The following is a 10,468-nucleotide window of genomic DNA, read 5'->3' as shown; positions in this document are numbered from 1 at the left end:
GCAGGTACTAGGGGGCAACGTGATGCTCTGCTCTGACCCTTTGCAGTTCTTGCTGCTGGCTGATGGTCTCTGTGCCGGCTTATCTGCTAGGACAAGGAATAAGGAAAGACACAGGGCTGCAGACAGGAGGAGAAGGCTGTTACGCAGTGAATGGAGCTGCACAGGGCCCAACTGCACCTGAACTGGCCCAGACATTGAACTGTCAGGTTACTGCTTGTCCCATCCACCTCACTGTGGCTGCTCAGAGACCCGCAACTAGTCGCACGGGGTGCCCGATGCAAAGAGGTGCGAGGCCAGTGCTGGAGTACAGGGTTTATTTAAACCAGCACTGAGCTCCCCCACAGCCCTGCTGGTGCGAGGGCTACTTGTGTCGTTCCTGGAAGCCTGTGCTGCCGTCAGGTGTCCGTACACATCAAGAGTCTTAGTATGATACAGAGAATATACAAGTAATTACAAAAGGGGGCTGTATCCACCCCAGCATCCACGGACCGAGCCAACTTAATCATGTTCTGCCCTGCTCGAACCCACCTTCTGTGTCTGAGGTGTCCGTGCAGTTTGACCATGGTGGTTTGCTCTTCTCTGTCCTGGGGCTTGCGCTGCCAATCACTTGGGCTCGTGCAGCCCTGGTGTCACTGCTGCCGTAACGCTGGGGTAGATAGCAGCAGGGGAAATGCAGCTGCCTGGGGACTCGCGTGGCCTGAGCTGAAATCCTGACAGTTAACTATGTGAGAGCCAGAGGGTGGTGGCACTGGCCCCAGGGGGCTTGGAGGAACAAAACCTGGAGAAAAGCGAGGCTTGGTCAGAAGAGACTGGAGTGAAGGGGAGGCCTGGTGTGAAGCTCCTTGGCTTTGTGGTCCTGTGCGTTTTAGCTGCCCTCTGCCCCGCGGGACGGACCAGCTCGCTCACGGCACCCTGAGGTCAGCTCAGCTTAGCGCCAGGTCTCTGCAATACCCCTTCCCCACATGCAGCCTCCCAGCTGGGGCTCCAGCATGTGGCACCATGAGAGCTGCTGCAGGGCTGACTGCTCCCTGGGAACAGAAGATAGGGGCAGTTTGATGACTTTTCCTTACTTTCAGGGTTTTTTATGTGCCATGAAGAAGCACTCAAGGCCCTGCAGATGCTGCTGCTTTTGCCAGCCTGCTGATGGCCAGCCCAGGAGTGCCTCAACCTTACAGGTCTCCAGCTTGCCCTGGCTTCCCCTGATCTGACCAGCTTCCCTAAGGCTCTGGGTGGCAGCACTGTACCCTCTCATTGGTGCGACACATCTGTGTTTGCTTGGGGCTGGTAAGGAGATGCTGATCCAGAGCTACTAGGCACTGGCCTCTGTTGGTGCAGGGTCACTGGGGATATCTGTGGCTCACGTGTCGCCTTGCTGTCTAACCTGGCTCAGGAAAAATGTGCGTCTCTGCCACGTGCCTAGGTGCAGCCACTTCTGCTGGTAATTAATCCAGCTTTGTGGCTCTGCTCTTTGACCCTCTGAAGCAGATTGCTGATGTCACTCCAGGCTTTAACTGGCCTGAAGTGAAATGCCTTCCTACCTTTCTGATAACTGGTGCCCATTAGTGCTGGCTCTCCCGTGTACCTGCAGGCAGAGGGGAGGAAGGCCAGCGCTGTGGCCACACTCACCACGCTGCTGCTCTCTGCTAAACCCGATTTCTGGCCTGATACCTTCCGCGCTGTGCTCCTCAGCAGCTTGCAGCCTGGTTTGCCATGTCCAGCTGTGCCAGTTGTGTGTTTGGACTTGCAAAGGGTTGTCCTGCTAGTGCAGTTGTGGATGTGACCCTTGTGCCTTCACCTTCCTGGGGATGGGAGATAGGTGGGTGCATGTTGCATGGTTGCAAGGCATCTTGGTGATGTGGCTCTTGCTAGAGGCCTGTCCTGCTCTGTGTTCCCTGTGTAACCTTACCCAAGCTCTGGCAGGGTCCTCGTGTGCCCTCCAGCTCCCCGGACAGGGCAGGCCGCTGCTGGAGCTAGTGTGACAGCTGTTTCATGTTCCCTGCTCCATATGCTCAGATAGGAGCTGGGGAGGTCATGTGCTGCCAAGGATGCAAAATCATCCTTTATGCGTGTCCCTCTTTGGCCCTCAGAGAGCAGACCCTTCCTGGCTCATTGGTTTCCTCCCCTCCACTCTTTGAGGGGCCAGGCGTGCAGTGGCTGTGGGACTCGTCCGCCCTTGTATAGCACTCACCACAGCAGGTCTCTGTGGGGAGCCACATGCTGTGCCCTCCTCTGGCTCTGTCCCTCTCCACAAGGGACAACATGTGGAGGGCTTTAAACTGCATCACGTCCCCCTGGCTTGGACTCCGGCTGTTTGGCTGCCATCTCGCACAGGTGAAGGCAACAGGACTGCGAGGACTGTCTGTGGGCCACACAGGAGAGTCACTATGGAAGGAGCAGGTTTGGTCAGAGGATGGACATGAGGATGAGGAGGATGTCACAGGTCGAGCCGGAAAGCCCCAAAATAGCTGGCTGCTGCGTCATTGTAGTCAATGGCCAGGGAAGAGACGGAGACGAAGAGCTCATCACCAGCTTTGAGCTCAAACAGCCCCCCCTGGTAGAGAGCGTGCAGGCCATAGTTTGCCTCAGGTGCCCAGCACTTGGTGCCAACCCCTTTGAGCAGGAGGATGGGCTGGCTGTAGGAGGTCTTCCAGTTGATGCACTGCACAAGCTGAGGGACAGAGATGCGGGTGCTGGCCCCGTCGCTGGGGTAGCGGAAGTAGATCTGGGAGTAGACGTAGTACTTTCCTGCCTGGTTGACCCGCAGCCGGCCATCCCGGTACGTGATGTTCTGCAGGTGTGAGTGGATAGTGCTGTCTTCCCAGCGTGCGATGGCATGGCGGCAGGACTGGGAGAGGTTCCCGAAGCGCTTGGAACTTCCTAGGGAGAGGCAGAAGGGTCATGGAGGGGAGCAAGCTCCTCCGGACAGTAGGCATCCAGGTGGGGGCAAGGGAGGAGGTATCTCTATCTGCCTCTGACAGTGAACCCAGTCCCCCAGCCTGGAGGTGTGGAAAAGGTGTTCTTGGAGTAGAGAGGAGGAACATGTCCCTAGCTGTCACCAAATCCTTCCTCCCATGCTGGTCCCCTGCCCTTGGGTGGGATGTTTTCCCTATTCCCACTTTGGAAACCCTCTGGTGTTCAGCTGGGCTCCCAGACTCACCATCCTGGGCCAGGCTCTGTGGGCGGAGGGTTAGATGCGCTGAAGGTTTGCCGGGTGTTTTGGGAGGAGCCTGCCCCTCCGAGCTGTTGAAGTAGCTCCGCTGGGCTTCTGCGGGGAAAGGTACAAATGGCTGTAAAGGCCAGTGCACTCGGGGACCCCCAGCGCCATGCCGGCAGAGCATATCCTTACTGAGCAAGCAGGGAAGTACCCCACTGACCCTTCCAAGAGGGCGGTTCCTTGGGCAGGGAAATGCCTAGTCAATGATTATCTAACGTTTCAGTGCTGACCCCTGGGCAGGCAAGCCCTGATTCCCTAACTCCAAACAGACGTACAGGGCTGTCCCTCCAGACTGTGCCTGGGGATGTATGCCCTTCACCTGCCCGGCAGGACAAGCCTTGCTCCCCTCCTGCCCCAGCTTGTGGCCGCAGTGCCGTACCCGGTGGCGTTTGCCCCAGGAGTGACCAAGCCCCCCCCAGCCCACTGGCATCCCTGGCCACACGCTGAACTGTGGCTCCAACCGTCTGGCTGTGAGAGACTGGCTTTGTCACAGCGACCTGGGCCCAGGTGAACAAGTCCTCAGTGCTTTGCAGCTCCAACGCCCCTGGAATGGAGTCCCAGTTCGTACCCCCAGATCCCGGCTGGAAGGAACTCACCCTTTACCGTGCTCCTGCGGATAACGTTCTCTGTCACCTGAACCGTTAGAGAAGAAAAACAGTCCTATGGTTTAAAGGTGTAAAGGACATTCCCTGCTCCCCTCATCACTTTCTTGTCCTTCATGGTATGTCTCTGGGCTCCACCAGCCCTTTTGTTGCACAGACCCACAGGTGGCCTTGCATGCAGCCCCTCTCCTCTGACCCCTCTTAAATCAAGCATTGCAATTGCCCTCTGCCATCCTCTTGTGAGGTGGATGAGGAAAATGAGGCTGGGAGGCAGATGGGAGCTCTCCTTCTGGGTGCCCTGTTCTCCCCTTTCCCCTCAGCCAGCAGATCTAGGCTCACCGTGGTCACGTAGGCTTTGATGGTGTTGGCCAGCTTGAGGCAGGACTGGTTGCTGATCAGCTCCTCCAAGTCCAAGCCCTCCTGCTGCTGGTTGATAAGCTGCAAACACCTCAGCTCCTCCGAACTTCCCTGTGACTGGGCTTTGAGCTGGAATGGAAATACCTGGACGTTCACACGTTAAATAGAAGAGATGAGGGCAGTATGTGTGGCTTGGCTGGAGGGGGCACTGGGGATCCCTGTGCACAGGGCAGTCCCCTTTGGCATGGCTCCTCCGGCGTAAGAGCTCTCATTGCTGCACCATGGAGTAGAGAATACCCCTGAACTTCTGCGATCCCAGAGCTGGCAGTGGGACAGAATGGTGCTGTCAGAATGCAAACAGAGACTGTATCGGTGCTCCTGGGAAGGGGTCAATTGGCAGGAGGCTGAGGTGGAGCCTAAGCACTGTCCCAGATCTGCTTTGTGATTTGTATGGTTTAAATCTTATCTCATCCTCTCACAGTGCCTGAGAGCTGGCAGAAGCGGGTCTTGTTTGTCCCAGCTCTTGGGGAAATGTAGCAGCCTCTTTCGTGGAGTCCTAGTGCTGAGTGTGAGGAGGAGGTGAGACAGTGACTCTTGCAAAGCCACAGAGCACCTAGCAAAGCAGAAGAATAAAATTTCCCTTTCTCTATCTCCTTCCTCCTCTTCTGCACCTGTCCTGGGGGGACTGGGCTTCTCAATTAGCAAAATCATCCTTGGCTTTGAACAAGATGTTCACAGATCGTGGGGAATCAGTTGCCCTGCAATGCTTTTGGACCTGTTCTGGGGCTGCCTGTAGTTGCACCATGCACAGAGGAACAGCTGCAGCTCGAGACTGGAAATCTCCAGGAAGCCTGGCCCATGCTCTTGATGCTTTAATTATCACTGCTGAGCTAAGCTGGAGTTGCAAAATGCGACTTCACACAGCTCTTCCCTTCCAGCTGCTGAGCCACACTGGCTGGCAACTGGATCCCAAGTGCTCGCAGTGCTGCATCAGCCCAGGCAGACCTCGAACCCTTACCAGTCTGTGCTGGCTTGTGGTTTGGGATGGGAAGCCTTCCTCCACGTGATGTGGCCTGCTGCATGGTGAGTTACCCCTTCGCAGTGTGTCCCTGGGCTGACCTGGCTCGGCCCTGACTGTGGAGCCCCAGTGGAGTGCAGCTGGCTATAGGATCTCAGTACATTGGGCTGCTGCATCAGATGGGGGGGAAATCGAGGCACAGACAGATGACTGCCCTGAAATCGGTGCACCAACGGCTGGGAATAAATACAGGCACCTTGACCATCTTGCTCTTATCACCTGGGTCATTCTCAGATCCCAGGATAGGACCCAGGAGTTCTTGGGCTTGGCCATGTTGTCAGTCCCTGCAGCATCCTGCACATCCCCAGCTCCCACCAGACTCCTACCTGCCTGCTTCCCTCAGCTACAGTTGTGGGTGGCTCATTTTGTCTGATGTTTCTTGCACACCATCTACCACCAGGATACCCTCAGCCATGTTTGGGATCAATACAGAGACTTTAGTACTGGTAAAAACACTGTGAGGTAAGATAAAATTGGCGAGGGGCGGGTGCCACTGGGCCAGCAATCTGTCCAAGCGAAGGCTGGCTGGAAGAATAGGACCATCACTCCTGGGAGATGGGATGCAGAGATGAGCTGAGAGGGGGTGATGTGGTGGCTCACACATCTGGGTACAGCGACTCCCACATCTGGATGACTGGGAGACAGGCAAGGGTAGCCCTGAGAGTGTTTTGCCTGGGGTGGGTTCAGCAGACTGGGCTGCAGTTGCGCAAAGGTGCACCTGTGTGAGCAGGCCCATGGCACCGAGGCGTGAATCCCTCAGTTACGGGACTGCTCACGTGAAACTTGGCAACATGTGCATTTGGCAACACGTGTTTGGGCAGAGCCAGTGCATGCTAATGCTCCGCACTGCCAGAAGCACTAATTGCAGCATGTGCCCACGTAACCTGGGCAGCCCATGTCCAGCTGGTCCAGGTGATGAGGGCGGCATGCTCCCAGCAATAGCATGGGCACTGCCACTGCCTGCCTTGTCCCTCCGCGCTTAACACCCATCTGGCACTGACTACTTTGTGCTCAATTGCCTCGATTAAAGTTGGCTGTGATGGGCAATGTCTACCACTGGCATGTCTCTCACTCCAGGATAACCACTCTGTTTTTCTGTCCATCTGTGTCCTGGCCTGGAGACCTAGTGCTGGGTAGGGTGGGGAGGAGCAGACTTGCATTTTAAATCAAGTGCAAAGTGATAGGGTAAGTTTTGTACACCTGGAGGCCCAAGCAGGTGTGTGTGTGTGTGTGTGTGTTGGGGGAGGCTGGCTGCATCGAGCAACAACATACTCTCGGACAAGCTGAGCTCTGACCATCTACCTGCACTGGTAGCACTGGTTGCATACAAGGATCCAGTGACTAGTCTCCCAAATGAGGGAGATGAGGACACTTAGGTGGCCTCCTCCTTGCCCCAGCCCTCCCCTATGGCGTGTCTGCCCACATTCCTCTCCTCTCTCTGGTGTCTTCCACGTAAAGCCCCCACAGTGGGTGCTACACAGGGTAGGGGGTTGGAAACAAACCCCAAAGCGAGGGCTGGAGTCTGCTCAGATGGATGCCCAGCCAGGCAGCAGCCAAGCTGTTCCTCCTGCATGCACAGCTGGCTCTGAGCTCCCGGGCAGGGCTTTTTTTGCTTTTTTCTGTTTTTTTTTTTTTAATTGTGGTTTTGTGCAATGTTTGGCACTCCAGGGCCTTTTTCTTGATGGGCCCTTCGTCATCAGGCCTGAGCCTTACCATTAGTGGAACTGCCCAGAAAACTGCTTGGCCATCCTTAATTTCTCTCACCTCACACCAATGATCCCTTCTATTTGGTGTTTTCCCTGCTGTAGCACCCAATTCAGTGGGGGCAATGGGACCTGTTAACAGGCTCAGGCCTGTTGTAGCAAAGACTGTATCTCTGTACTGCCTGGTCTGAAGGGGTCCTGAAGCAGTGGGGCTGGTGCTGTGGCTGGGAGCCAGTGTTTTAGGGCTGGTGGTGTCTAACAGGCGGCAGTGTTGCAGGTCAGTTGCTGAGCCCCAGGAAAGGTTGGCTGTTGGGCCGTAGTACCTGGGCCACAGGGTGCCAGGCTTGGGAACTGTTTGACATTAGTGATGCCGAGTGTAGGTGGGCAAGGCTGGATGCCAGCATGATTATTTGATGTGATTATGGCTGAAGCAAGCACTGAAGACCGCCTGGTATCAGGGGTTTCCCCACCTAGGCCACTTCCAGAGTCTCATGAAGTGGGTGAGAAGGCCTTAGCAGTCCTGGAGCATGAGCAGGATGACAATGGTGGGGGCAGTGTGTGGGGAGGAGCTGGGATAGGAACCGGGAGTAAATGTGGCCTGGAGTCCAGGGCAGGGGGGTCCCTCCCTCAACAGCTGGATCCGCAGCTCTGGATGGAACCCAGTACAGTGTGTCCCCCCTCCCCATCTGGATCTGTGGTTCCGGGTGGAGCCCAGGGCAGGAGGTCCCTCCCACCAAATCTGGATCCACAGCTTCAGATGGAGCTCAGAGCAGGGACTCCATCCCTCCACCTCTGGAACTGCAGCTCTAGATGGAGGCAGGATAGGGAGTCCCTCCTTCCACACCTGGATATGCAGCTCCAGATGGAGCTTGGGGCAGAGGCTCCATCCCTCCCATCTATATCCATGGTTCTGGACAAAGCCCAGGGCAGGGGGTTATTTTCCTCCCCACATCAGGATCTATAGCTCCAGACGGAGCCCAAAGTGGGGGCTCCATTCTCCCACATTGTATCCACAGCTCCAGATGGAGACCAAGGCAGGGGTGTCCTGTCTTCACATCTCGATCCCTGGTTCTGGATGGAGCCCAGGGTAGGCGGTCCCTCCCTCAGTATTGGGATCCACAGCTCCAGATGGAGACCAGGGCAGGGGTGTCCCATCTCCACAACTGGATCCACGGTTCTGGACAGAGCCTGGGGCAGGGGGTGCCTCCCTCAACAGCTGGATCCGCAGCTCCGGATGGAACCCAGTACAGTGTGTCCCCCTCCCCATCTAGATCTGTGGTTCCGGGTGGAGCCCAGGGCAGGAGGTCCTTCCCACCAAATCTGGATCCACAGCTCCAGATGGAACCCAAAGCAGGGGCTCCATCTCCCCACATCTGGATGCACAGCTCTGGATGGCACCCAGGGCAGAGGTGCCCTCCCTCCACATCTGGATGCACAGCTCCAGATGGAGCCTGGCCCAGGGGCTCTGTCCCTATGCAGCTGGATCCGCAGCTCCAGCCTGAGCCCCGGGCACGGTGGCAGCGCCAAAGCCGGCTCCAGCCGGGAAAACTCGCTGGGGAGCCCTCCTAGGTGCCTGCCCCGGTGAGCAAAAGCCGGGGCATGCGGGGGGTGCAGGCTGAGGCATCCCCGCAGCCGGCGGGGTTCCCGCGGGGGGGAGGCGGCAGCTCCCTGTCCCGGGGGAGCCGGGCGCTCTCCCTGCCCCGGGCTTGCCGGCCCGATCGCCGCGGGTCGCGCTCCCTCGGCGGCGCGCAGCCCCCACCGCAACAGCCCCGGAACAAAAGCTCTCGCCTCGCCGCCCTCCGCCGGCTCGCTCGGGGCGACCGCGCCCGGCGGGCTCACCTTGGAGATGGCCATGGTGAAGTAGACGAAGAGCCCGGTGGTGGAGGCGATCTGCAGGGCCACGATGGCCATGACGGCCACGCTGCCCCAGAGCGGGCCGCAGCGCCGCCGCCGCGGGCCGCCGCCGCCGGTGCCGGCCGCCAGCATGCGGGCCGCCGAGCCGCCGCTGTCGGAGCGCAGGTACTGCCCGGCGCTGGGCTGGTGCGGGGCCATGGCCCGGCCCGGCCGCCGCCGCCCGCCGCTGCCCCGCGCCCGCCGCGCTCCGGAGGGGCCGCGGCCGCGGCGGGAGGGACCGGCCGCGGGGCGGGGCGAGGCGCGACGGGACGGGACGGGACGGGGCGGCCCCGCTCGCCGGCCCGGCCCCGCGCTTCCGCGGCGCAAGGACCGAGGGTGGCCCCGGGGACACGGGGCGTGGGGACCGAGGAGGGACGCAGGGCCCGAGGGAGGTCCCTGAGGTTGGGAGCCAAGGGTGACGCCCAGGACCGGGAGGGACCAAGGGTGGCCCCAGGGACACAGGGACTGAGGGAGGGCACCAGGGATGGGGCCCGAGGGTAGCCCCTGAGACACAACTACTGAGCCTGGTCCCTGAGGCTGGGAGCCAAGGGTGACGCCCAGGACCAGGAGGGACCAAGGGTGGCCCCAGGGACACAGGGACTGAGGGAGGGCACCAGGGACGAGGCTCGGAGGGGCAAAGGTTTGCAGGAAGGGATTGATTTCTGCCGACCAGGTGTGCCAGGTGGGCCTGTGTCTGCTCTGCCCTCCGACAAGAGCCCATCCTGGGCCAGGGCAATGTGAGCTAGTGGTCAGAGCACCGGGCTCCGGGCAAGGCAGGCTGCTTTGGTGCAGTCTGAAGTTTTGCCGCTGACCCCAGAAGCTCCATCCTACTAATGAGTAGTGTTCCGGGTTGCTCTGAAATAGAAATGCTGAGTTATTTGGAAAGCAAACAGAAAACCTGGAGAAAGGCTGTCACCTGGCAACTGCAAGAGTTGCTCCATGCTCAGGTGATTTTTCTGGCCTTTAGTGTTTTTACCTCTGAAAGAAAGTGAGATCTTGATAAAATACACAAGCGCTTCAGCCCTCCTGGAACCACTCACTCTCCGCTAAGAACAGGGTGTGGGAAACCTGTGGGCTGGCCTCAGCCCAAATCCACAAACAGCTCCAGTAACCGAGTGGTGTGCTGGGAGCAAAATTATGATTTACTGTGAAACAAGGACTGGCTGTGAGTGGGCAAGGATGGGCCCTGCCAAGGCCCATGCTGGCCAGGTAAGAAGTGGCTGCCTCACGGCCCCATCCTATCCCCAGGACTTTGGGCTTTGCAGCCGTCCCTGGGCTGGGATCACAACTGTGCTGCGGTCACAACTTCTCGCAGAGACATGGCCCCTCAGCTGGAGCTGCTCTGAGTCAGTCAGGGCTGCTTCCCCTGGGTGCCCCTGGGCCTTGGGGTTGCTTGCTGGCTGCTGCGGTCCATCAGCGGGAGCCATGTACCCAAGCCCTGCAAGGCTGAGCTCTGATCCTTGAGGAGGATTAAAACCTGGCAGTGATATTTCAGGCATAACATCAGCTCAGGATGCAGCCCTTAAGCCTCAACTTTCTGGGCCGTGTTATACTGCCTTTGTAGAGTACATATCATCTAAGGAAACTCTCTGCCTTGGGAATGGGGGGAAGTGTTAGGAAG

The 10,468-nt window shown here is 58.4% G+C and overlaps 1 protein-coding gene across 2 annotated transcripts; it reads right to left on the bottom strand.

The window, feature by feature from the left end:
• Positions 1-300: 300 nt before the first annotated feature.
• Positions 301-9,132, bottom strand: LOC112990895 (tumor necrosis factor ligand superfamily member 10-like). Of its 2 annotated transcripts, none has more exons than XM_026112947.2 (5): positions 8,794-9,132; positions 4,156-4,317; positions 3,811-3,847; positions 3,158-3,265; positions 301-2,877 (listed from the first exon to the last, which is right to left on the bottom strand). In XM_026112947.2, exons 1-5 carry the CDS (start codon positions 9,004-9,006, stop codon positions 2,435-2,437), a joined length of 963 nt encoding a protein of 320 aa, XP_025968732.2. In that variant the 5' UTR covers positions 9,007-9,132; the 3' UTR covers positions 301-2,434. The 2 variants fall into 2 exon arrangements, with proteins under 2 accessions (XP_025968732.2, XP_025968734.2); XM_026112949.2 differs by having other exon boundaries at positions 4,156-4,302; positions 8,794-9,130.
• Positions 9,133-10,468: the final 1,336 nt, after the last annotated feature.

Source organism: Dromaius novaehollandiae, chromosome 11, assembly GCF_036370855.1.
Source record: "Dromaius novaehollandiae isolate bDroNov1 chromosome 11, bDroNov1.hap1, whole genome shotgun sequence".
Lineage (NCBI taxonomy): Eukaryota > Metazoa > Chordata > Aves > Casuariiformes > Dromaiidae > Dromaius > Dromaius novaehollandiae.
Note: the sequence above shows the minus strand (reverse complement) of the source record. Positions and strands in the feature narration are given on the sequence as shown.

What these genes read in the sequence shown, in the direction of transcription:
- LOC112990895 (XM_026112947.2), bottom strand. Translation starts at nt 9,006, where the DNA reads ATGGCCCCGCACCAGCCCAGCGCCGGGCAGTACCTGCGCTCCGACAGC. An exon ending in TCACCATGGCCATCTCCAAG is followed by an intron (nt 4,318 to 8,793) that starts GTGAGCCCGCCG and finishes GTGAACGTCCAG; the next exon opens with GTATTTCCATTCCAGCTCAA. An exon ending in CCGCAGGAGCACGGTAAAGG is followed by an intron (nt 3,266 to 3,810) that starts GTGAGTTCCTTC and finishes CTTTCCCCGCAG; the next exon opens with AAGCCCAGCGGAGCTACTTC.